The sequence below is a fragment of the Argentina anserina genome, chromosome 5, assembly GCF_933775445.1.
Source record: "Argentina anserina chromosome 5, drPotAnse1.1, whole genome shotgun sequence".
Lineage (NCBI taxonomy): Eukaryota > Viridiplantae > Streptophyta > Magnoliopsida > Rosales > Rosaceae > Argentina > Argentina anserina.
Genome location: NC_065876.1, coordinates 20,249,731 through 20,274,831, shown reverse-complemented (window position 1 = coordinate 20,274,831; position 25,101 = coordinate 20,249,731). Strand labels below are relative to the sequence as shown.

General features: G+C 36.4%; 4 protein-coding genes across 5 annotated transcripts; 1 reads left to right on the top strand and 3 right to left on the bottom strand.

Annotated features, from left to right (window-relative positions):
- Positions 1–2,404: 2,404 nt before the first annotated feature.
- Positions 2,405–4,329, bottom strand: LOC126794900 (uncharacterized). Its single transcript, XM_050521696.1, has 2 exons — positions 3,516–4,329; positions 2,405–3,417 (listed from the first exon to the last, which is right to left on the bottom strand). Exons 1-2 carry the CDS (start codon positions 3,971–3,973, stop codon positions 3,402–3,404), a joined length of 474 nt encoding a protein of 157 aa, XP_050377653.1. The 5' UTR covers positions 3,974–4,329; the 3' UTR covers positions 2,405–3,401.
- Positions 4,330–4,781: 452 nt separating this feature from the next.
- Positions 4,782–6,763, bottom strand: LOC126795696 (3-ketoacyl-CoA synthase 7-like). Its single transcript, XM_050522475.1, is given in 6 exon segments — positions 4,782–4,923; positions 4,925–5,275; positions 5,277–5,517; positions 5,520–5,797; positions 5,799–6,094; positions 6,749–6,763. Coding segments are annotated over 6 exon segments (1,323 nt in total).
- Positions 6,764–7,104: 341 nt separating this feature from the next.
- LOC126795695 (protein NSP-INTERACTING KINASE 2-like) lies at positions 7,105–10,701 on the bottom strand. Its single transcript, XM_050522474.1, has 9 exons — positions 10,482–10,701; positions 10,242–10,369; positions 10,040–10,137; positions 9,368–9,933; positions 8,737–8,900; positions 8,226–8,293; positions 7,977–8,112; positions 7,745–7,897; positions 7,105–7,244 (listed from the first exon to the last, which is right to left on the bottom strand). Exons 1-9 carry the CDS (start codon positions 10,699–10,701, stop codon positions 7,179–7,181), a joined length of 1,599 nt encoding a protein of 532 aa, XP_050378431.1. The 3' UTR covers positions 7,105–7,178.
- A 10,116-nt stretch (positions 10,702–20,817) lies between these two features.
- Positions 20,818–23,173, top strand: LOC126794711 (mitotic-spindle organizing protein 1A-like). 2 transcript variants are annotated; one of them, XM_050521480.1, is made up of 3 exons: positions 20,818–20,992; positions 22,181–22,393; positions 22,833–23,173. In XM_050521480.1, the coding sequence occupies exons 2-3, from the start codon at positions 22,190–22,192 to the stop codon at positions 22,878–22,880; spliced, it is 252 nt and encodes an 83-aa protein (XP_050377437.1). In that variant the 5' UTR covers positions 20,818–20,992; positions 22,181–22,189; the 3' UTR covers positions 22,881–23,173. The 2 variants fall into 2 exon arrangements, with proteins under 2 accessions (XP_050377437.1, XP_050377438.1); XM_050521481.1 differs by having other exon boundaries at positions 20,819–20,992; positions 22,181–22,406.
- The last annotated feature ends 1,928 nt before the right edge of the window (positions 23,174–25,101 follow it).

Below are 25,101 nucleotides of genomic sequence, written 5' to 3'. Positions count from 1 at the left end.
CCAATTTCTATTTTTAATTTTTTAAACCAAGTTAATTAATTTATATCATTTCATTATAAATTTAATAAGCATTCTTCATTACCACAACTATTACAAACAAGTTAAAGTTCGCAATTATAAAATAAATCAGCATATATTTCATATTGTATATGTCCATTAACCAACAGCCATATTGTTATAATAATATGCTCAAAAACTCCATTATAGGCATTTAAATGTTTCAAAAGCAAAAGAAAATGCTTATATAACAATTGGTTGATTTAAATGATATAATATGTTGGCTATAAACTAAGTGAAATCAATAGAAAATAAAGTGATGAAAATGTCCTTAAAAATTGGTAGGAAATAAAGTCACTAACAGTATTAATTGACGGAAGGAATTAAAATTAGCTTGAAATAGAAACTTGAAGTATCAATGCGATAGTTTTTAAATATGAGGTACTAAACGTTAGAATGATTAATAGTTATGGTACTGTTTGTTGAATTTACCCTATATGATGTCTTATAATGAAAGTAGACTCTTATTAAGCCTGTACTACAAAGACCCACGTTTGACTGAAAATTAGAGCTCATATCGTCGACAACTTCAAAGTAAAAATGAAGTAATGCAAAGCTCATCCCAAGTCTCAACGCCGAGCAACAAAGTTCGACACGGGTGCCTAAATTAAATCAACGGACATTCTACCAAATTGGGTGTCCAAAAGAAATATTTTGACGGAGTCAAAAATATATGTACATTTGGCAAGTTCAAGATTCAGTACAAAACCAGAAATTGCCCAGTATGAACTACGGTCGGTTTGATCCCTCAAAAGGGGTACGTAGGCAATCTAGCAACCCACTAGACGCAACCACATATCTCAAATTGAATCGTTGACTCCACTAGTTAAGTTCAACCAATCTGAATTCTTGTTGCTGCTAGTCAAATTCACCGAGCACTAGAAATATCAAATCATTCTCAAAATGCTTGAAAGCAAACTCAAGGGCTTTAAACACTCACAAATGCGTTAGACAGAAATTCCAAGTAAATGGATATTGGTGTCGTTAGTGGCAATGATATGAGGAGGTTAGGGGGTAACGCAGAGAGACTACGGTGATGACAAAAATGATGGTGGTTGGGCAACACTCGCAAATGCCTTTCTACTTTTGGAAAGAGAGACAATGTTTTGACAATGACAACGCTTTAATGGTTTTCTATTTGTTTTTATAAATTTGAAACATTGCTTATTTTATTATAATTACTTGATATAAATGTGACTATTTTATAAAAACCCTTAAAATCATTTTCTTTTTTGTTCTTGTTGAATGAAGCTTTTAAATTTATTTTCTTTCTTGTCCTTTTTAAAATGAATTTTCAGATGTCAATGGCCTTATTCTTTGCTGGTTGTGTTATTATTTTTTGTTTGGGTATTACTTGTCTTAATTCTGAGTGTCAACTCAATTCAGAGGTTGAAGACTGAGAAGTCATCGTTATTAAATAGATCCTCATTATTGAAAAAATTTAGAATTTCAGGATCCAATTCAAAATCATCAGGCGGAGATCCATATCAGTTAGTGTTGGTTGAATCACTTAAGTATGATTATGTGTATTTATGGGTGAAACTACCTACTCCCAAGTATAGGAGGTCAAGTTTTAGTAAGGGAAAGTGTAGAGTATCGTACCCAAGGGATTGGGGGAAACTCAACTCTAACTAGATTTTCGCAAGAAAAACTAGAAAAACATGCATTCTAACTTTTTACAAGTTCACAACCTTAGCCCTTTGGAAGCTAAGAATCATGGAGATGATATTAACAAGTGGTAGTGAATCGACTTGGTTGATTTTAGAATTAAGCTAAGTAAACTAATTCTTGCACTAAAACAACAAAGAAAGGTAAATGTAGAGATAGAATCAAAAGAGGAGTAGAGACTTAGGCATTGCACCTAGCCTTACTCATGCACAAATGTAACTCAAGATTAATGCATAACATGTTTGACAAACTTCCCCCTAGTGCTTTGGTGAAGCTACCAAGAAACCAACTAATCATGTAATTTAACAAAGTCTTTTGGAGCCAAATTAAATCACAAAACCTTAGTCCCAATTATATTACCTTATAATACAAGTGGGCTATGTACCACAAGCATAACACCCCCTTAGAGTAATTACACTCATGGAACAAGCATTAAGTTCATGGTAAGAAATTCAAGCAACTTAGTATTTCCCGTAAGAAACACTAAGCCACCACCTAAAAGCTACCCATGCTCACGAATTCAAGAAGTTGTCAAGTTCAAGTTCCGATTCATTAATTACCTAAACATGTTTCTAGGTGACAAAACTAGTAACACATTTAGTAAGCATTTTAAGTGTAGAAGCCCATAGATTCAACATGCATCAACATCAATTAAAAATAAAATGAATTCATTAGCACATGAGTTTGGCTAGGGCTAGCCTAGCCTCAAATCCAACTACTCACAACCCATTAAATATAACACCCTTGAAAATGAAATACATCAAAAGAGAAGTAGAGTAAAGAGAAAAGAGATTACCAAGGGTTTGGTACAAATGATACCAAACCGTACCTCTAAAGGTTTACTACCCACAAAGATGTAATAAGGAAGAAAATGCTTCTAAGTATGGTATTAATGGGTTCTAACAAAAGAAGAACTCCATGAACACCATACTTTATCCACACAATCTAGGAACAAAGAACAAGGGTTGAGAAAGAGTATGAGTAGAGGATAAAGAGAGTGAAGTGACCCAAATCTATGAAACAAGTTTGTGATTGATCAAGGGTGTAAAAGATCTTTAGTTTTTGGTGAAAACTCAAGACACTTTACACTTTTCTTTGCACAACTTGATATCTATGACTTAGGCCTAAGAAAACTATGTTAAAACTATGGAAAATATGAAGTTTTGATGGAGTTTTAGTGTGGTGAAGGAGAATGCACGAATTTGTGAAGAATGAGGGTATTTAAAGGCCTTAAGGTCACAAATGAATGGTGGAGATGTAAGGGGATGATTGGTTAGATATGGTGGACAAATGTAGAAGCACAAATTGTGGATCTTGTTCTTGAAATGGTCCCCTTCATTTGTCTTCTTCTATTTTAAATTTAAATCCCCAATTCATGGAGCACAAATTGAGGATCTTGTTCTTGAAATTGTCTCCTTCATTTGTCTTCTTCTATTTTGAATTTAAATTGTAAATTAAAATTTACAATTCATAATTCACCAATATGCTTCATTGTCTTATTGACTTTAACCATCACCATTTCCGGCAACCACCTTCTCATCGCCGGAGTTTAACCGGCATTTTCCGGCGTTGACTTTTCTTTTCTTATGAAATTTCCACATTTGCTCTTTTTGGCTTGAAACTTTCACCTGAATCCATAATGTGCGCTAAATCCACTCTTCTTGACGTGTTTCCGATCATTTGCACATTTTCCTAACATGAGTAGGAAACGTAAAAAGAAATAAATAAATATACAAAAATATAAAGCAAAAGAATAAGAATAAGGCAAACATTACTATGTTAATATTAACCTAACAGTTAGAGAATCATGAACCAGATGATCAAGCTGCTCAACATCCAAGGAAGAGGTAGAGGTAGAGGGTTCTGATTCTTGCGTTTTCAAAGTGTTCACAGCCTCCTCCTCATTCTTCTTTCTTTTGTTGCTCTTCTTCTTTTGCTTCGGAGGAGGAGCAGTGTCTTCAGTTGCTCTAGGGCTTCTTCTGAGGGCACAGAGTAGAAGATCACTGTGGGATGTGATTTCGTACTCGGTCATCAACCAAGCCCCATTTTGGACAGAATCGGAACCCTTGATATACCGGAATTCTCTTTTGAATCCGAGAACGACATCAGGATGGGCAGGAGCAGCGACTCGGTCTAGATTCTGGGAACTCCATGTCCCGGAACCGACCTTTCTGTCGAAGTGTTTGGATCTCCGATGAGTGAAGACATAGAGAGGCTCTCCGGGCTCTTTGAGATCCCCACCCCACATGGTCCAAGTGACCCAGGGCTCCTTCCCATAGATATCGGGGCAATCAAACACAAATTCCGATCGAAACTGATCTCCCAAGACAATTCGATTATGCAAGTAGTAAGCAATCAATTCATCCTATCTGGGATGGAATCGGAGCCCGACGGGGCGAGGAGTAGTCGATGCCATCTTGAATCAGATTCAGATTCAGATTCAGATTCAAACGAAGGAAGGAAATTCCCAAGTTTGAATTAGATCTGATTCAGAGAGAGAGCGAGTGTGGTGATCGGACTTCAGAGTCTCTTATTTATAAACAGTTGGATCGAAGACGCGTCTATACAACGCTCCTCCGCGTTTTTTTTCCGGCAATCGAAAGATCTGGGCTTGCATGTGGAAATGGCAGAAATGCCCTCGCTTGGGCACATGTTACGAATCCTCTGTGGGGGTAAAAAAAGTAAAACAAGACGCTGAGTATAAAGTTTTCAAGAGAGAGAGAGAGGGAGCGCTTCTAAGTGATATCGGCGATATGGGGCTTTTTGTTTCGTTGATGATCGGGGAAGAAAGGTAAAGGGAGATTGAATTTTGAGCCATTTACTGTCAATTTTCACTTGTTAATTCTGATGCCCAACCTCTTTTTACTGCTATTATCTATAAATATAACCTTTGCAATGTAATGAACTGGAGAATTCATGTCTTAAATTGTGGTTTGATTTTACAATCTCTTTAAATTGTTAAAGAGTGTTGGTACAAGAATTATGTTCACCTACCCGATCATTGATAATCGGTGTTATTATGAGAACATCCATAATGGTATTATTGAGCTGCCTTATTAATTTGGGATCTCATCATCAATGATAGGATACAAATTGATGTTGTCTGACCATGCACTTCGTTTTGTTGGATCAACATCTGAAATGCATTTCCAAATTGCACTGTTACACCTGAACCCACTTCCGAATGCAATTTGCCATCTTTCCTTTTGCTTTCAAATAGCAAAGCTCATACCAGATTGAAGAAGATGATGTGTTTCCAAATCTATGTAATGTCATTCTTGAAGCCTCAGCATCTTCCTTTTGCAGTTTCCGACTCTGTTTTATGCTATCAATCACTGCTCTTCCACCAGCATGGATGCAGAAATGTTTGATTGCCTTCTTGAAATTCGGCACATAAATTCCCTTCTGCTTTGGTAAGAACCTGAGTTTCTTACGGATCATCGACCATGCGAACCAAAGCTGCTCGGAGTATGGTAGCACAAGTGGCCCTAGAGCTGAGAGGTTTGTTTTAAGAGCTTTTGTTGCCACACTTAGCAGCGCTCTTGATAGTGACTCCTTCAAATCCATCTTCATCTGGTTTCTGGAAAACAGATTGGTATGCTTCATCATCTGAACCAATGTGGGTTCTGACAAGATGCTGAAGCTCGTACTTTGCCATGCCCTTGTCCTTCTTCCTATTCGATAGTAGAATAGCAGCTCCTCCCATCCTAAACAAGACATTTGGAAGAAGCATGGATTTTTTCTTACCCGCATAACCATTGGGAGTTACAGCTTCCATGCTGAGGAGTGAGGACTAATGCCAATAAATTTGTGAACTTTGAGAAGATCCTTGGCTAAACAAATTGACAGGATTCCAGCACTGCATCCCATGCCGCTGAGGTTTATGCTCTTTATGTTGCTTTGAAATCCAAACTTGTTTATGATCATAGAACTAATGGATGGTGTAGGGCAGAAAATGCTGCAGTTTGAAACAAGAATGTCAATGCTTTTAGGATCCACTTTGTGTTTGGATAGAAGGTCTTCAACAACAGTGAAGAGAACCATTTCAATTTCATTTCGAGTATCATCCACGAGGCGGAATCTCGTGCAGTGAAGTAGGCATGCAAGCCTCTGATCCAATGCCTGACCTTTCCATTACCTTGATTTGGAAGTCAATACCCTCTCTGCCATTGATGTTGGACAACTCGACATGTTCGATGAAGTGCGACTTTGGAACCCTCAATATAGGAGCAAGATAGCAAGTGAAATCAACCAAGTATATCCTCGTTGATCTGAGTTTTAGAAGGAGAACTGTAATGATCAAAGTGGTTCCAGCTAAAAATAGGAAAAGGAATTTAGAAATGATTCTGTTGTGACAGATGACAATTGTCTAAGCAACATAGTCTCCACGTCAACTTATGAATGCTTTTGCTTTCATATTTTTGTTCATGTATCTATAGACGGTTGCATTCCAATTCTACAGGTAAAGACAATCTTTAATTTGTTCGTCTGTTTGATCACATAGTATTCATGCACAAATCAACCTGATAACATTCAGTTTGCATGACATAATGCAATTTCGTCTTCTGTTTAACTAGCTACCGTAAGATATCATCTTATAGCACTCTTTGAATAATAAAAGCAAAGAAAGACTTAAAATGGAGAATACTACGAAAGCTTGTATTGATATTCTGATAATTATACAAAAGACTTAGAAGAAACAGAAATGAAATATGATGTGTATTTCTTGTTTTGATTCTTTCAAATAGCAATGAAAGACTAAGAGATATCAAGATCAAGCCCCGAAGAGCTCTGATACCATGATAAAGTGATTTGACATTCAGATCTAAAACTAATTGGTAATGGATGAAGTGACTCAAACCATTATAAACTCACAAACTAAGTCTCAATTTCCAATGTGAGATGTATATTCTTAACACGCCTCCGCACGTGTAGCGAATTTTCAAATCATACACATGGACAACATTTTGGGTGACGTGGAGTCTGTGTGGTCATTTGGACTTCACACGTGAACGTGAGTAACCTGTTCTGATACCATGTAAGATATCATCTTATAGCACTATTTGAATATTAAAATCAAAGAAAGACTTGAAATGAAGAATACTACGAAAGCTTGTATTGGTATTTTGATAATTATACAAAAGACTTGAAGAAACAAAAATGAAATATGATGTGTATTTCTTGTTTTGATTCTTTCAAATAGCAGCGGAAAACTAAGAGATATCAAAATCATGCCCGAATGGCTCTGATATCATGATAAAGTGATATGTGGTTCACATCCAAAACCAATTGGTAATGGATGGAGTGGTCCAAACCCTTATAAACTCACAGACTATGTCTCAATTCTCAATGTAAGATGTATATTCTCAACAGCTACAAATTTGGTTTTATAATTGTATTTATACATAGATACATTTGTAAACTACTACCCAAAAGCCAGTGATTTCCTGGATTCATTCATATATCTTCAGAGCTTCAATGGATACCACGAGTTCGTCACCGCGAACAATTGCCAAGGCCTGTTAAATTTACCACCATCCATTAGTAGTTTAGTACTACTAGTTCTACAGATAAAGAAGAAAACTGCTGTTCTGTCCCAGTGCAAAATTCCATTAATTCTTACTGTTGTTCTTGTTTTTGTTTGTGTTAAGTCCAGCCAGTCAAAACTAAATTCTTCACGTACAAAGGCTAATCCAAAATAATAATCACATGACTAAAGGAAAATGACTGAACTATGAAATTGACCTCTCATTATAGTCATGCTCTAGTCTTCGAGATAGTTACTTGAGCTTTTCGACAATTCTTACACAATCATTATTTTCCAATGTTTATCTGGTTCACTTTGTGGTAATGAGAAATTCTTTATGGTAATATGTCTGAATAATCCGTTTTAATATTGATTTCACATTTTAAAAGAAGACATAAAACAACTGGTAAGGGAAATGTTTAAAATAGGGGGTGTGTAACAAATATGAGAAGTAAAATCTAGATTGAATATCAGAAGTAAAATCTTCATTACCTCGCTCATCGAAAGTTTGTGATCTGCGTCGACATTTAGGCAGCGCAATGCAGCATGGGCCATCTGACGTACCATTCTAGCATCACCGGCAGTTTCTATCACTCGGCAGTCCATTAGTTCCTTAAGTACACCATTTTCTAGTTGTGGAAATGCCTGATATGCAGGAGAAGCTAGATCAATGACCAAATACATGTTCAGATAGAAAAAGTTACATTTTCCCCAGATTTCTTACCCAGTCAATCAAGGATTGATCATTCCCTTGGATTGGAAAGCTACATGCATTTTTCCCTGTAATAAGCTCCAGGAGGAATTTCCCATAACCACGTACATCTACAAACAGGCGCTCGTCTTCTTCGGAATCTGAGCATCTTTTATACATCAGAGAGCACATGCATAAGATGGTAGTGTTCTTTTATTGGCAGAAAGAAAAAGGACGTACTACACTTATATATTATGATCAGAACATATTAAGTTCTCTTACTTGGCAACCAAATCTTCATCACAGGGAACAACTCCATCAAGCCATTCAGCATCTCTCAGGTTGGCAAGCTTAAGTAATAGGCAAAGTGATCACATATTCAGTGAAGGATAGAAACAACAAATATCAACAAATTATGGACAATCCCAATGAGCATCAGATTATTCTTGAAATCATGTTGTATAAGATTCAATCTGGTGTAAAGTATTCTCTGAAAGCAGTGCAGTTTTTCCATAGGCAAAACTTCAATCATTAACAAATTAATGGTGTATGTATGTGGTAAACATTGAATTGTTTGTGATGCTATCTCTATATTTTGTGCTGTGAGGTTGCGAACTGTTACTTAAGAACGAAAAAGAGTGTGTGCACAAATATATCTGTCTATACAAATAAGAACTGGTAGTATGAAGTCCTTGGAGTTCAATCAGACTACAATGACTACAATTTATAAGAGCTCATATTCACCGATATTATTGTTTCCATATAGGTATGTGGAGAATCAGTCAGAACTCACCATTGCAGAGTTATCATGAGAAAGTGTAACATTACAGGAACAAACAGATTTGTAAATGATAGGTCCATCAGCACATTCCTCATGAAGATAGCGCAAGCTTCTGCCTATCTCTTGAGCGATACACCACCTTGTTCTCCACCCCAGCTTATTAGCCAATTCCTCAACTACAAATGACAGACCTCAGTTTAATTTATGCCTGACAATAATGATTGCATGAAGAAAGCAAGCTAGGCCAATATTGCCACTTCCTCTCTTTAAAAAGAAAAACAAAGTAGTGAGATGAAAATTTGAAGACAACACTCGGTGATTATCTAATAGCGGTTGATGTGGCATGGACATTATGATAAGACTTCAGAGACAAATAGAAGATGCAAGGAATATAGAATGAGGTAGTTTCATGACTCAGGTTCATCCGAAAGAAGATTTGACGCTAGTCGTCCGCATGATGATGAATCCTAGAACCTATCTAGTCAATATGCACATATATATCAGTTAATTAATTCTAACATATATATGTCAATATGCTGTCATAACTCCTAACTAAACTGATCGAATCTTTCAAACGCAGGATGCATTAGAAAGCATGTTTTGCAGATAGTGGTAATTCAATTAGAGAAATGGTCATTCTTACTTTGAAAGTTGACCTCAAGGTTACCCAAACATGGAAAGTCGAAGACCATGTATGCAGTAGCACCAGTGTAGCAGTACCCTACGAGGTTCAAGATATTGCGGTGATATACTCGAGAGAGGATCTTTAGCAATGACCAGAAGCCTTTATTCACTTCTTTGTAACACTTGACTATAACAGTTGTGTCTTGCAATATTCCTTGGTAAACTTTCACGCCTGTCAGTTCTTTTGTAACATAGTCATCGGCAAAGCCATTTGTTATAACTTCAACTTCACTGTGCGAAAATACTCGAGGGAAGCCAGTTCTCCAAGAAACTGGGTAGCAACAAGGATTCTGACGATAAGGTGCCGGTGCAGGTGACATTCGTAATTCATCAGGACTTAAGCTTTTACTAGGCACTTCCACAGGATGTTGTGCATTGTAACTTTCTTCAGGAATATTCTCAGACAAATTACTGTGAGTTGGGGTTGCATTTGATAGCATCAAGGTAGCAAAATATTTGTTCTTCATTACTGCAATGTTGCAGCTTACATGTCCCCGTAGATAAAGTCTGGACTCCCTAAAGTGACTGGCAAGCCAAAATACAAAAGTCGATCAGAAAACCGATCACAATTCTGAGAACACGTGAAGATTTAAACACGCTGCAAACTGAGCACAATTCTGAGATGAGATACCTGTCCATTAAGATCCACCGAGTGTTAAGGTCGCGTGCTTGCTCAATTGCTAATCTCGCCGGACAGTATCCCACAGCAAATTTAACTTGCAACTGCACCTGCACATACACCACAACAAGTACTTTGAAAGTAGTAAGTATTACATTACCAAGCGCTACGTACACTTGCATGTAGTAGTAGCTAGTAACAATCACCAATTAACCTCATTGCTTTGGCACAGGCGGTTTATAGTTTGGAGGCCAATCTCGTACTCGCCTCTCATTTTCTCGTATTTCTCTTTAATCACAACAGAATCCAGGTCGTCATCGTCAACCATTTCTGATCTCTCGCCTGCAACAAAACAAAGTCCATAGCTCTATTATATAGGTCTCCATAGTCCATAAATGCAAATGATCGGTAGCAGAAAAAGGCTTTAGAATCTGATGAAAAGGAGGAGCTTTACATGCGCCGGTGGCGAAGAGAAAGTTGAAAGGAAAGCAGGACTGCTTCTTGGGGTGTCCGAGTTGATCATCATCCAAAACACCCAAGACAAGGAGGATGTCTCCTGGACGAACCAAGTACTTGAAGGCCCATTCCACTATCTCCACGCTTCCCTTTCTCCGTTTGGAGTCCAACGCCACAACCACAGCTTCTCTTGGCATCGCCTCCCTCTCATTTCTCATTTCTTATCGTACGTTGTCACCCCTCTGCTACATGCAGTACGTGAAGCACAGAAGAAGAAGAAGAAGAAGAAGAAGAAGAAGAAGAACAAGAGACGGTGAAGAAAGCGAGGGTTTTGGGTGGGTATGTGAATGGTGTAGATGTAGGGTTTCAATTGGGGTGGAAAAACGCCATGCACGGCGTATCTAGCAAGGTGGTTGAACAAGATGGAGTGTAGTTATCATCGTTACGTACCCATGGATGTGAGCAATTTGTTTAATTTGTCTCTCATGATGACTCATTTGAAGGAATATTAAACCTTATACTTTGTTGCCCAACTCTCTGGATGCCCCAATTGCAACTGCCTATATGTGTTTTTTGCTTGGCTCATTATGATTCCACAGCACTGTCATGATGTGATCGCATACGAGTTTTTAGTATGTGATGTAATTAACTGTCATGATGTGATCGCATACGAGTTTTTAGTATGTGATGTAATTAACTGTCATAATGTGATCGCATACGAGTTTTTAGTATGTGATGTAATTAGTCATTGTTATTAGGAGAAAAATAACTAAATCACAAGGACAAAGACGTGGATCCCATAGACGTGTATCACAGTTACAGAATTCTGCTTTGCATTTTTCCTACTTGAACCCCAATGTACTTGTTATCCAAGGCTAACACTTTTATCACATTATACGAGCCTGAGCACATATGCTATGGGAGAGGAGAAAGTTACTCATTACATGTAGAAGTTAGAAAGTTATTTGTGAAGATAATGAGATAATTATTCATTATATTTTGTATTTATTTTTTATATTTTGTTATTTACATATACAACCTTTATATATTAAAAGTATATCAAAAATAAAATATGATCGGAGGGTTCTCATGTCTTTTCATAGTTCTTTTGGTTCATAAAGTGTGTTTCAGTTATTAATAGTTTATATATGTATATGAGTTATATATGTTAAATATTCAAGTTTGAGGAGATTTATGTACACACTATTATCAAAGAAAATTTAAAATGAGAAATGTTATAGAATATGTAATACGCATCAAAATAGGGAGAAACATCATTTTTTATTTATTGAAAATGAGACATTTATATTGACATTACATTGAGCATCTCGTACAATAAAAGATTATATATTATTTTTTATCTAGACTAACTCAAAATAATTAGGACAAAATACACTGAAAGATTACGGAGAGTAATTCTTCTACAACAAGAAACTGAATAACCTACTTTATAGAGGCTTAGGAGGAATGGGTTAATTTTTTAGGAGCCCCAAGCTTCCATTGTGACTATCCATATTGATTTCGAGTGTAGCATACAAATTTACTGTGATTATAAGCCAAGGGAAACTTAGTGTTTGGTATACCCATAACAAGTCATTTTCTCTCCCGAATTAATGATATTTTTATTTGTAAAGACATTGGGTGCCCTTCAAACCATCCGCAATTACATGGTAAACCCATCACACCTCCACTTTCTCACTATGCATCAGAACCCTGGTTCCTGCATCTTTTTGCTCACTCTAGTTGAACTCTTATTCCATTTGCCACTCACAAGTAACAACCCAGAAGAGAGGAATTTCAGTCTCCAAGGATCTCCAGAGGGTAGGTTCTCATTACTATGATTGCATTTATAAATTTTCCAATATTCAACCTCCAGAGGGACATCTAATTGACGAAATCAAGGTCTTGTTGTCACATTTCCAAGTTTGCTCAGTGCATTTCATTCGAGGCGATGGTAACCAAGCGGCCCACCACTTGGCTCGAGAAGATCTCTCCCTTCCTACCTCTTAAGGAATTTGATTATTTGCCTTTGTGGCTTTCTACTAGAGTCGAATTGGACTTCTCTTCTTGACACGACTCGTCTCAAATAACAACTTAAAATATCTAGAATAAATTGTGTTGTGACCATTATCAAAAGAATATACTAAAAATTTCGGAACGACACTTTTATATTAACACATCCAACCTTAACACCAAGAGCCACCATGCTCCTTATAATTCTCCAAACTCTACAACCACAGCCAATATTTAGAGTACACGATACTACATAATTTAGGATTCTCAGAGTAGTACTAAAATTTCACAACTAATTTAGCGGAAGCTGCAAAGTTGACTATGCCTCACTTCTGGTACATTTGACCTCATTAAGCTTTTCCTGCAAAATGGATCATTGAAAATAAAGGGCCCAGGGAAAAGTAGTTTAAAAAAAAAACTATGTTAGAGTGAGTGAACATAATATAAAATAATAAATCAAACTTACGATTAAGGTAAAAATGAAACGTTTAATATTTTTCCACTTGATAATATAAATAAACGTGCACGTGATCAATGAGTTATAAAAGTAAACGTGATTTCATCTTATAATATCATACGTTCATTTTCAGAACCCAACTTCAAGTACGAAACTCACAAGGACTATCGATCACCAACTCGCGTTTTCAAAATCAGAAGCAGTCAAAATAATAATAATATAGTAGAAACAAAACTTCACACACACGCCTGTCATATCACTCGCAACACAAAGATACATACATGACTACATCTACACTCCTACAAGTCACAAGTATATCTCCTCACTCTCTGAATCTATATCCACTAGTACATGCCTCTCTTTTAACGACTCAATGACATCTGTAACGTTGTCGGTTCATCCCCTCTCTTCCAGAATCATACTCACAAGAGATCACTATTTTATTGACACGACCCGCCCAAAACAAAAATCTAATATCTAGGGTAAGTTGTGCGAAGACCAATATCAAATGAGGCATACTAAAAATTTCGGCATAGTCTCTCTGGAAATAGTCGACCTTTCCTGCACAAAAACGACACTTCTATATTAACACATCAAACCTCAACATCTAGCGCCTCCGTGCCCAACGCATGACCAATCTCCACCACAAACTCAAAGTTTTCAAAGCAAACCTATAACCTTACAACTAAACTAACGGAAGCTGCAAGGATGACTATGTCTCACTCCATGTACTATTGACCCCCTCATGCTTTCCCTACATACTGGGTGGTTGAAAACAAAGGGCCCAGGGAAAAGTAGTTTAAAAAATGAAAACCCCATTATAGTGAGTGGACATAAAATAATAAATCAAAATTTACAATTAAGGTAAAATAAAACATTTAATACTTCTCCATTTTAATAATATAGATAAACGTGCATGCGATCAGTGAGTTATAAAATAACATGATTCCAAAACTCATTCCTAGAGACCACATTCCAATATAAATTTGACAAAGATTGATAATTACCACTCTCGATCTCAAAAATAGAAACAGTCAAACACACTAATAAAGCAACAATGAACCTTACACGCATGTCGTCATATCACTCATAAACCAAAGCGAGACCACAACTCACACAATACAAGTATCACGCACATCTCCTTACTCTCTGAATATATATGACTGAAGTCCACTAGTACAATCAGAGATCTGTGAAAACTATCACTCTCCAACTTACTTTCCCAAAACAAAAGTGGTTAAGATAATAATATCGTCAAATCAAATCTACACACATGCCCATCACAACACACCCAAAGGAAAAGACCAGACTGCAACAACACCATACGAGTCACCAAAAGTAATCTCTCACTCTCTGAATGTATATTTGTCGTCCACTGGTGCATCCTCTCTCTTCTAGTGACCACGTAGAATATACAACACTACAAGTTCATCTCCTCTCTTCCGATATCATCATACAATATGCCCCTACGCAATCAACAATACTCTCAATAACATCAGAACACTACCGATTCATCTCCTCTGTTCTAGTTCTAGTGAAATGATTCATATCATATAGTATGCCCCCTGGGCAACAATAATACTCTCAGGCTCCTAATATTGTCACGTCGCGCTAATGGAGAGGGTATTAGGATGTCGTGGTATTGTCGACTATACCACATCGCCTCCCAGGCGGAAAAGGGATATCACAAGATACGGTTCTCAACTGTATGAAAATAAAAATATAAGCCTGCTAGTTCATCCTCTATTCTAGCTTCACATACCGGTGAGACCACTAGTTCATCCACACTCTTCTAGTGTCTCAATATACCTCATACCATCTCCATCACAACCAATAAACAACCCCGAGTATCACTTGGTAACATGTGACCAACACCCTTCTCTAACTCAACAATAATTATTGTGTCCCACTAAAAATGGGAACCCATATCATACCACTCATCAATACGAATCAACTGAATAACTGAAATAATAAAATCCACAACCCGGACGGTCACGCGACACCAAACATTTATCCATTTTTGAAAATTACTATACCAACCACACCACAAACACACCACTCATAACACTACTGACAATTGAAATCACAACCATAACAAAAAGAAAATCCATCATCAACCAAGACAATCCCATAGCAAGCAACAATTTCAATACAAGAAAATTACCTGATAATTTCTAAAAATAAAATTGCATGCATATATATTTAAAAGCAATGTCCACTCACCGTATAATGCTAGCAGTGCCCGGCGTGAGGATCCTCGTCAAGTGGACTACCCATATGTCATCCTAAATCTCAGAACAATATTACAAAATCAATATACGAGAATCCATCGAGATTCACAATTATGAATCATTTCCAAAACATTCATCTAATATCCAAAATTGACAAATAATATGCCGTTAGGATCATATCGACAATAGCTAATCAATGGAGCAACCCACTGTTCCAAAAATCACCTCTCCAACCTCTCCAAAATCACTTGACTCCAACATAAAAGTTGTATATTAGACGAAAATACACACATTTTTAATACATGCACCGATGACCAAATCGGCTGGGAAGTGGCCGGAAAATGTGGAGGAACTCTGGAACAGTATACTAGATTCAAATTCATGATACAGGCTAAATCGTCGCCTAACTCCAATCGATTCGAACCCAGAGTGAAGGATAATATCGATTTGTAGCAGCCCCGAGATCCGTGTCACCGGAAGGAGGCCACACGACAACATTGACTTTTGCCGGATCTTGTGGTCGTTGTTGTGTCCCGCACGGTGGTCAACAAGTCGAGACTTGTCCCAAACGATGTAGAATGAGGGAGTCGGTTCGAACGAGACCAGTGACGTGCCAATTGGTGGTCGGAAGGCGGAGATCGGCGCCGGAAAAAAATTTCTAGATCGGGGATGAACAGTGGAGCCCAAATTTTGATTTTCGAATTTCTGATATTTCCTCTTTTCAACTCTTTATTTATACTATTTTTCAAAAACGCCCCAATTCCTTTTTAATTCGTAACTCTTTCATACGGACTCCAATTTGGGCGTACCGTGTGTTTAGGAACTCGTATCGATGCGTTCTACAACTTTTGTGAGGAAGTTTTCTCGAAAAACTTACGCATCAAAAAGTCAATTTTTAGAATCGCTACACTTAGTACGACTCTTGATCAAAGTAAAAGGAAAGAGTACAAATCGTAAGTAGGGGTAAAAGATTCAAGGCGTATCATTTATCCTCTCTCTTCTAATGTCTCAATAACATCTGTAACACTGCCAGTTCATCCCCTCTCTTCGGGTTCTAGAAAATGGACTAGCCCCGCTAGTCATAATAATGTCATAATGCCATATAGTATGCCCCTGGACAACAATAATACTCCCAAACTCCTAATACTGTCACGTGACCTTAACAAAGAGGGTATTGGGTTTTCATGATATTTCTAGATATATCACATTGCCTCCCAGGCGGAAAAGGGATATCATAAGAAATCTGCTGGTTCATTCCCTCTCTTCTATCTCATACAATATGCCCCCCCCCCCCCCCCGGCAATCATAAATGCTCTCATACTCCCAGTCACGTCACACTAACGGATATGGTATTGGGCTTTCGTGGTATTGCCGACTATACCACATCGCCTCCTAGGTGAAAAAGGGATATCACATGATATGATTCTCAACCGTATGAAAAAAAATATAGATAAATTCTGCTAGTTCATCCCCTTTCTTCTAGTGTCTCTACATATCCTATATATAACCATGATCCACTCAACATCATATACTAAAAAACCCTTTTTAGATTTAACAACAAATCACCAGCCATAACCAACCAACTCAATAAGTAAAGTAATTAAATATATATTATTTCTCGGATCCCATTTCTGGTAATTCAGATAACATCATAGTTTTCCAGAAAATCACATTTCTGAATAACTAATTAAATAACATGGTTTTCTAGAAATCCCATTTCCGAAATAAATATTTAAAGGACAATTAACTATAGTAATTTCCAATAATCTCATTCTTGAATAATTAAACGACAAATATCAAATATGGATCATGGCTTATTATATGTTTATATACCTTGTTTTTATTTTACAACGAGTAAATAGAAATTCCTTAGATGTATATATATATATATATATATATATATATATATATATACCATAACCAACCAACTCAATAAGTAAAGTAATTAAATCTATAGCATCATAGTTTTCCAGAAATCACATTTCTGCATAACTAATCAAATAACATGGTTTTTTGGAAGCTCATTTTCGAAATAAATATTTAAAGGACAATCAACTATAGTAATTTCTAAGAATCTCATTCTCGAATGATTAAACGACAAATATCAAAATATGGATCATGGCTTATTATATGTTTATATACCTCTTTTTATTTAAGAATGAGTAAATAGAAATTCCATGTGTGTGTATTGCGAAACCAATTAATCGAAAACAAACTTGCATGCATATAATTCAAAATAAAAGTCCACTCACAGTTGAAGGCCTAAGCCTGATGATGACCAAACCATTCCTCACGTATCCCAAGTGCAACGAACCTTCTGTCCCTCGGTAACTAGTCCCTTATCGAAATGAACCAAGGAACAGTGACTCTGCTCTCTTCCTAGACTCACACTTGCGGCATAACTCATAACAACTGCAACTCCACTCATCGTTGTGTTCCGCTTTTGCCCAGAAGTTTCTGGCTTTTCCCCAAGCTTGCCTCATCGTTCGGAATGAGAAGAGACTCGTCGGAGATGGTGGTTTCTTGATATGATCCAAAACAGAAAGAGAAACGGAAATTAGGACTGGTCTCTTGAAAAATGGAAGGGAAAGGACTTAGAATTTGATGAGGGGAAAATGATTTATTAGGGAGGAAGAAGGGAAGATAACTGAAGCTCCGATTTGCTACGGTGGTGCTTTGATTGCTCGATTCGTCTCCAATTTGATCCAAGGGAAAACTTGCCCAAATCCCACAACAATTTTAGGGCTATTTCAGAGCTCGACGAGAGTGAGAATGGTGGTGATGGTCTAAGGAGATGCTAGTCGGAGTTCGTGTCCGTGACACTAACAGCAGAGGAGGAAGGATGAGCTCAGGGAGGAGAAAAGAAGAAAGAGAGGAGAAGAAGGAAAGAAAACAAAATGCGGTCGGGTGAGAGAAGAAGAAAAATTTAAAAGGGTAGGGTGAAATTGTTGAATTACCAATTTGTCCTTGCAACCACTTTAATCCAAATTTCGATATTTAAACTTGGTTGCTAACAACTTTTACATACGATAACTATTTTAAGCATGCTGCATGTCTACAAATGTATATCGACGAGCTCTACAACTTTCGTGAATGAAGTTTTCTCGAAAAACTTACACATCAAAAAGTCAACTTGTAGAGTCGCTACACTTAGAATGATTGTCGATACGAGTAAAAGATAAAAGTGAAACCGTAAGGATAAAAGGTTTGGGTCGTATCACTCCTGAGGTCCTATAGGATAATTTTATCTCTACCTATCCTATAACTCTTTGCATCATTCGTTTTTCAATGAACAAATCTTGATTAAAAAAACCTCTGGGTTTTTCGTTATATTTTGGGGTGAGATTTTGATTTGGTTTAATTTTCTTATGTATTGGAGGTGTTTTTGGTTTTCATTAATTGGTGGTAATAATTTGAAATAGAAGAGTATTGTATGTATGTGTTTGTATATCAATTTGTATTGTATTTACATCATGGTTCTAAAAATCTCCGCTTAGGCGCTAGGCGGTGCCTCACCGTTTCAATTAAGGCTAGTCCCCGAAGTTAGGCGCTAGGCTGTAAATCAGCCGATTAATCTGCCTAATCGACCAACTAGTCTGCCTAATTAACGGCGATTATGCACTATTTTTTATATGTTTATGTTTTCTAACTTCTAAGTTCTAAGAACTCATTAACTCATTGTTGTTAAGTATTTTATTCATATTTGAGTAAAAATACTCATTTCGAACATTATAATACCTCTAATATTTTTTAGTGTATATATGTACATGTAATAAATATTAGAAAAAAATAAAAGATTTTAAACCGCCTAGTCCCCCGACTAGTTCTGTAGGCGCTAGTCCCCGCCCCCCCCCCCCCCCCCCCCCATCTTTCCACCCGACTAGCGCCTAATGTCTTTTAGAAGTTAGAACCTTGATTTATATATCAGTCTTTCCAATAGTGATGATTATTTGGTAGAAGCTGATTTAGTTTCATTGATCTATGCCTTTATCACAATTGTATTATGTGGGGAATAGGTTTATATGGATTCCAAACTGAGGTTGATAGACCTTGGTTTTTAGGAATGACATGTTCTAAATGGGTAGATGAGGGACATGGTTTACTTTGGAACCAGTAGATAGATGAAATTATGCTGGTCTCATAATGTATATTAGATTGTATGAATCTGTTTTATTATAGACGCGTCGGTGACGTTCAGATCTGATTCTTATATTCCTTGTTCAGTTTTGATCCTTGATTTATAATCGTCAGGTTTTATTTTTGTTTTTTGGTTTCTTAAACTTGGATGTGTTCTCATTTTTGTTTTGATTGAGCTTCTTGTTTGCTTGCTATTACCTATTTGTTTCTGACCTTTATGGTTGATAATTATTTAACATCAAGACTGGACATGTTTGGCTGATGAACAAATTTCAAGTTCAGGCATAGGCTAATTTAACCAAGCTTTGTGTATAAGCCCCTTGTGTTCTCAATAGACAATTGGAACATGGTGTACCTTCCATTGCATAAGGTATGCTAGGAGAACTTCCCAATTTCTAATTTTTTTTGTTTCTCGTTAAGATTGACATCATAGAATAGTATGATTAATTAAGAATGCTTAGCTCCAATCAAGGATTATTAAGTAATAGAATATCTTTTCCTTCACTCAGAGGCACACAGCCTACATTTTTGCTCACCATGTGTAAGGTATTTATCGATGGTTTTATTTGATCCTGGGGAAGAAAATGTAAGGCAGGCATTTTGGGCAGAATTTACTAAACTCGACCGAGATTTGAATCGACCGGATCATATTGAGCCAAACATTCGGCTAACCGAACATTCGGCTCGGCTCAGTCGTATAGATGGTATGTATTTGGCTCAGCTACGGTATTCATATATGTATATCGTGAGCATACCAAACAACAAAAATATCTAGGGGTGGACACGTATACCCGAAAACCGAAAAATTATATCCGAATTCAAACCGGATCCGAAAAAAAACTAAAAACCTATAAAACAAACCAAACCGATTATATTTGGGTTGAGTTTTAGATTCAGTCTTTCATAAAATGAATGAAACTGAACCGACCCAAATAACCCGAAGTCAATAGTCAACATTATAATTTTGGTATATTTTTACTTCTCTTATAAAAAAGGTAAACCTAAAGCGTAAACCTAATTAACTTGAACAATCTTACACCTCTTGGGTAAAAAAAATAAAAAACTTACAGCCCTCTATTACTTTGTTTGTACTTGAGCTAAATATGGATTATGGAAACGTTAGAATCAATTAGACTTGGAATAATCAATTGGACCTTTTATTTTTCATATTGATATTAAACTTTGTAATTTGAAATTAATGTCTAATATTACGTAATTTACGGTATAACAAAAAAATCTGAACTGAACTGTGCGGATTGAGCATGAATTTTGTTTAAAACCGAATCGTAGTGACGGATGCACGCCCCTAAAAATACCATTCAAAATAAGATTTTTTAAAAAAAGGTAGGATTTGAACCCTGCCCCTCTTGCGCGTTCCTAGCTATACTTACCACCAAAGCACCTTTGCAGTTACTAACTGGTGTACAAACGTTAAATTTATTACATTATTTTGCGTCAGGTAGAATAAAACAAAAAAAATAGAACCATTTCGACATTCCCTCCCTTGATTCACTCTCTTGAGCGCCTCCATCCCCAAAAATTCACAAAATCTCAGTTCTCACTCATCCCACCCCATAACCCAATTTTCCAAACCCTAGTTCCTCAAGAGTAGCCCATTTTGAAGCCGAATTGAGCTACAGGAAAGTTCTTTTTACTCTCTTCTGAACTTGTGTAAGTTGTGTTGGATGAACTGAAATGCCTGTAAATATTTTTGTTTTTGTCTGTGTTTCAATCAAGGAACCAACAGCAAAATGCCCGTTTTGTGATTCTAACAAGAATTGGATTGCAGCGATGCAACAAATGATTTGCCGATTTCAATTTCGAATGGAATTATCCTTTTGTTTGTGTCTGTAATGAATGCTTTATGTGAATTATTTATTTATATGAACTTAAGAATTTCAATCAAGGAAGAACAAGACCTCTGTATTTCACTTTCTTATTTCTCTTCCTGTTTTTTTTCAAGTTCTTCAGCTCTTCTTCTTTAGATCTGCAGGTCTATACCTTGAATCGCATCGTTTCGGTTTCCGACCGAAACCGAACCTAACCATTAAAAATTCCTTAGGAAAAGCATTTTGTTTCCACCGGGCTAAAACAATTTATTTGTCTTTAGTAAACCGAAGATATTGTTTACTAGCTGTTCTGCTTCAATTCCCCTACAGAAATGAAATATTGAAGATTTAGTTACGATTAGAAATATTAGAAATCAAATGCATAAAATCTATCCATGCTCATCCTCTAGGTCCGCCCCATAGAAGTTCGTGTTCTTAGTACATTCTGGAATGTACTTGCATAAGAAGTCTGACATGGGGTTTGCAAGATGCATCTGGTTACCAAAACATCTGAACACATCTAGTTACCAAAAGATCTGAACTTACTCAATATCGTAATTGGGTCAACTGCAAAAGATTTCAAGTTAAAAGGTGCTACCGAAGGAGGGGTGTTTTGGCTATCAATCGACATCATCAGTCGTCGTGTTGCAAGTCGCAAGTATATAATTGTTATCTTATGGCTTTTAGATTAGATATTTCTAGGGTACTTCACTATCTTCAATTACATTAAGAACTAGATATTCTTTACTTGACTTTTGTTTTATTATTGATTAGGATTCTTGAATTGCGGTATATTTACTGGCCATAACCGGCGTCATTCTCTCAATCTCTTTACATCATTTGTGACTCACTAGTTAAAGCACATTCAATGATAGATTTGTGAAGAACGTAAAATATATGCACTAGATATTGAGTGTAGATGTATTGATTTGCTGGACTTTTATCTTTGTGATATGACGGTCTTTATTCTTCAGAATTATTTACAATGGATATTTTCTCATCTTTCTTTTCCTGCGTACTTTCTCTACAGCTTCTTCATATGGATGCGGATGCTGCAAAGACGGCCCGGGAGTCTCTAGACCTAGCATTTCAGATGTCGAACATTCTTGAGACAGGGCTTGATCGTCACACCCTCTCCATCCTTATTGCACTGTGTGATTTGGGTCTCAACCCTGAGGCGTTAGCTGCTGTTGTCAAGGAGCTCCGAAATGACCTCGGGCCACCGCAGGATGCTGCTCATGATGTAATGTGAACAGGTTTATATATTTGCATGTCCATTCTTGCCTGGTTGGGATTATTCATTTGTAAAACTTATAAACGCTTTGTTTAACCTTCAGATAATCCTAACTGATACAGGTTTTTGATTTAAAAGAATTACTTGAACAATGATTTTAACAATATTTATTCTCTATAGTATTTAACAAATGTTAATCTCTCTTCTTGGCTAGATAGATAGATCTTTGAGAATTCGGTCTGCATGCATTTCTACTCAGGTTTACCTGAGAAAGTACACCCACTTGTTTCAATAAGAGGTTTCTTAGTCAAGAATTGTAGGAAGTCTAAGTTGCACAGTTAGGAAATCTCTGTATTTCACAATCATGTTGCTTAATTTGTGAAATTATCAACTTAGACATTATTTGTGTCTTTGTGTAGCTTTTGCTAAATTTTAGTCTTCTATACAGAGCCTTTTGGTGGAGAAACTAAAATGCGTTTGTGGAGGAATGATATGAACACATCACTGGGTCTCTCTTTGTTTCACTTCAGTTCTGTACAACCAAATGCATGATTGCTGCAAAAATCGTTCATGCTATTTTCCTGCTGTTTTGGTTTGCGTGTGTGTGAGGTTTAGCTTTGTAATGTGCAGTCTATTGCAAGGTTGTGGGACTTGGGGGAAATTTAGTGTGATAGCTCCTTTGTATTTTTCTCGTTATGTACAAATCTCTACCTTGTGATTTGTGTGTGATACTGCAAAGGCAAACGCGTTGCCAATTATGAATGCAAATTGTGCAAAAGATTTGGAACACAGCGGTCCTTTCTTCTTCACTTGTGCTATTTGCCACTTAAACTTCTCTTTTCAGTAATCTCAACACCTCGAATCTCTGTTGAATTATTGAAAAAAACAAACGAATGGTAAGGTTATCTAACAGGTAACAAACTACAAACAAGAGAACAGAAAAAAAACACCCAAAAGAACATAGTACCATTCTGTCTAGCCGTATAGTCTCCTCTATAGATACGTGCGAGAGGCCCAGAGGGATTTGTACTTGTCGTGACATTTCAGCTGTGATCGGATTATTTCTTTTTAACACTCTTTTATTCGAGGAGGATTGATGAGTGTAGTTTACCATATATAGTTGGCTCTTACTCGACTACACTCGACTTTCTCCCTTAGATTATATTTTTATGGGTATTATAGTATTATTTTGTATAGTCTCGTAAAATGAGGCAAAATTTGTATTATTTTTTTCCCACTTTTACCATGTCATTTAGATAGAAAATGACGTAATCATTTCTAGATTTTTACTGAAGACGTTCCCACATGTAAGCTAGTTAGAGTGTAGTTTGAGTAAGGATATCTCCGACAATGAGAGTTATCTTAGTAGTTATAAATAACTAAGAATGAGCTATAACTAATTGGTTAATAAGCTATGCTCCTACCTCGACTCAAATTAAGTTATAAATAACGATAGAAATTTAACAAAAATTTATTATTTTCTCAACTTTAGTCAAATTTAACAAGAAAAAAGTTACATGCATCTACTTATACACATATAAGATAATGACTCTGCTCTACATAGCCAATTTAAACATAGCCAATTCCATGCACACTTCATCATTTTTTGTTCAAAAGGAAATTACAAATAATCTAAAGCCATTAGTATGAAGTAATCTAAGCTCACTTTGAATCTGATGTAGTTACAACCACACCAACATACAAGTCTTATCAACACATAGAATGATGATCTAAGCCTCAGGTATTCAATATTCACTTATGTCTTAGGCCAATATCCAGTCCCTAGGACTCACCAAGCAATTACCAATGTCATACATATAAAACAGGGGTAAATTTTTTGAGACAGCCAATGATTATAAATCGTCTATATAATTCTATGAAAGTATGAAACTAATCATATGTATCTCTGTGATCCTAAATTGACATAGCCTCTATCATTCTTAAAGATATGAAACCATCCACCTCTTAAATTCTTAATCAAATTATTACTATGGAAGCTTGTTCTGAACCAAAAGCTACTAAATTTATTACATTCAACTTAAACACAGAATACCCAATACACTGATACAGACTAAAATCCTCAAAGAGTTAAACCCAAATACAGTCAATTATGTTAAAACCCAGAAAGGATCAGATAATTTAAAGCAAACCCAGCAAGAACATAACAAAAAGATACATCCTTTTTCACTAGGAATCATAAACCCATTTGATGAGAAATACATGCCATTGAATTATTGGAGAAGGGTTCTTATGGCTCTCATCTGAAATTGGAAAAATAAACAGAAACAACTAACTCGATCTCAAGTCTCGATTCCACCGATTGCTTCAAAGTGTCAAGCTTCCGGCCAAATTGATTAAAAGCAATTATCAAATATTAATCCAAAAACAATACAAATGAGAGAACTAATTAAAGGGATTATGGGGAAGAACCGAAGAAGAGAATGAATGAATGATTATTGATCATGATTCATGAACAGTAAACAACCGATAGAGAGAGAGAGGTCAGATGAGTTAAAAGGGAAAGTGAATGAGGGAAGGAGTTAATAAGAGGGGAAAAAAGGAAAAAAAAACACAAACCCGCGTATCGAACCCCCAACCTCATTGTCACTCTAATTATAAAATCTGGTATGTAGCCAATCCACCAACCACTTTGTTTGATTATAAATAGATCATGCTTAGTATATGTCAAATACCTTATTTCTATTGGAAAAAAAAAT

Bases quoted from the DNA above. Each gene is read 5' to 3' on its own strand.
- LOC126794900 (XM_050521696.1), bottom strand. From the start codon at position 3,973: ATGTGGGGTGGGGATCTCAAAGAGCCCGGAGAGCCTCTCTATGTCTTC.
- LOC126795695 (XM_050522474.1), bottom strand. From the start codon at position 10,701: ATGAGAAATGAGAGGGAGGCGATGCCAAGAGAAGCTGTGGTTGTGGCG. The intron at 9,934-10,039 runs GTATCTCATCTC...TTGGCTTGCCAG, and splicing joins CGGTGGATCTTAATGGACAG to TCACTTTAGGGAGTCCAGAC. The intron at 8,113-8,225 runs GTAAGAGAACTT...GATGTATAAAAG, and splicing joins GATGAAGATTTGGTTGCCAA to ATGCTCAGATTCCGAAGAAG.
- LOC126794711 (XM_050521480.1), top strand. From the start codon at position 22,190: ATGGATGCGGATGCTGCAAAGACGGCCCGGGAGTCTCTAGACCTAGCA. The intron at 22,394-22,832 runs GTAATGTGAACA...TCTTCTATACAG, and splicing joins CGCAGGATGCTGCTCATGAT to AGCCTTTTGGTGGAGAAACT.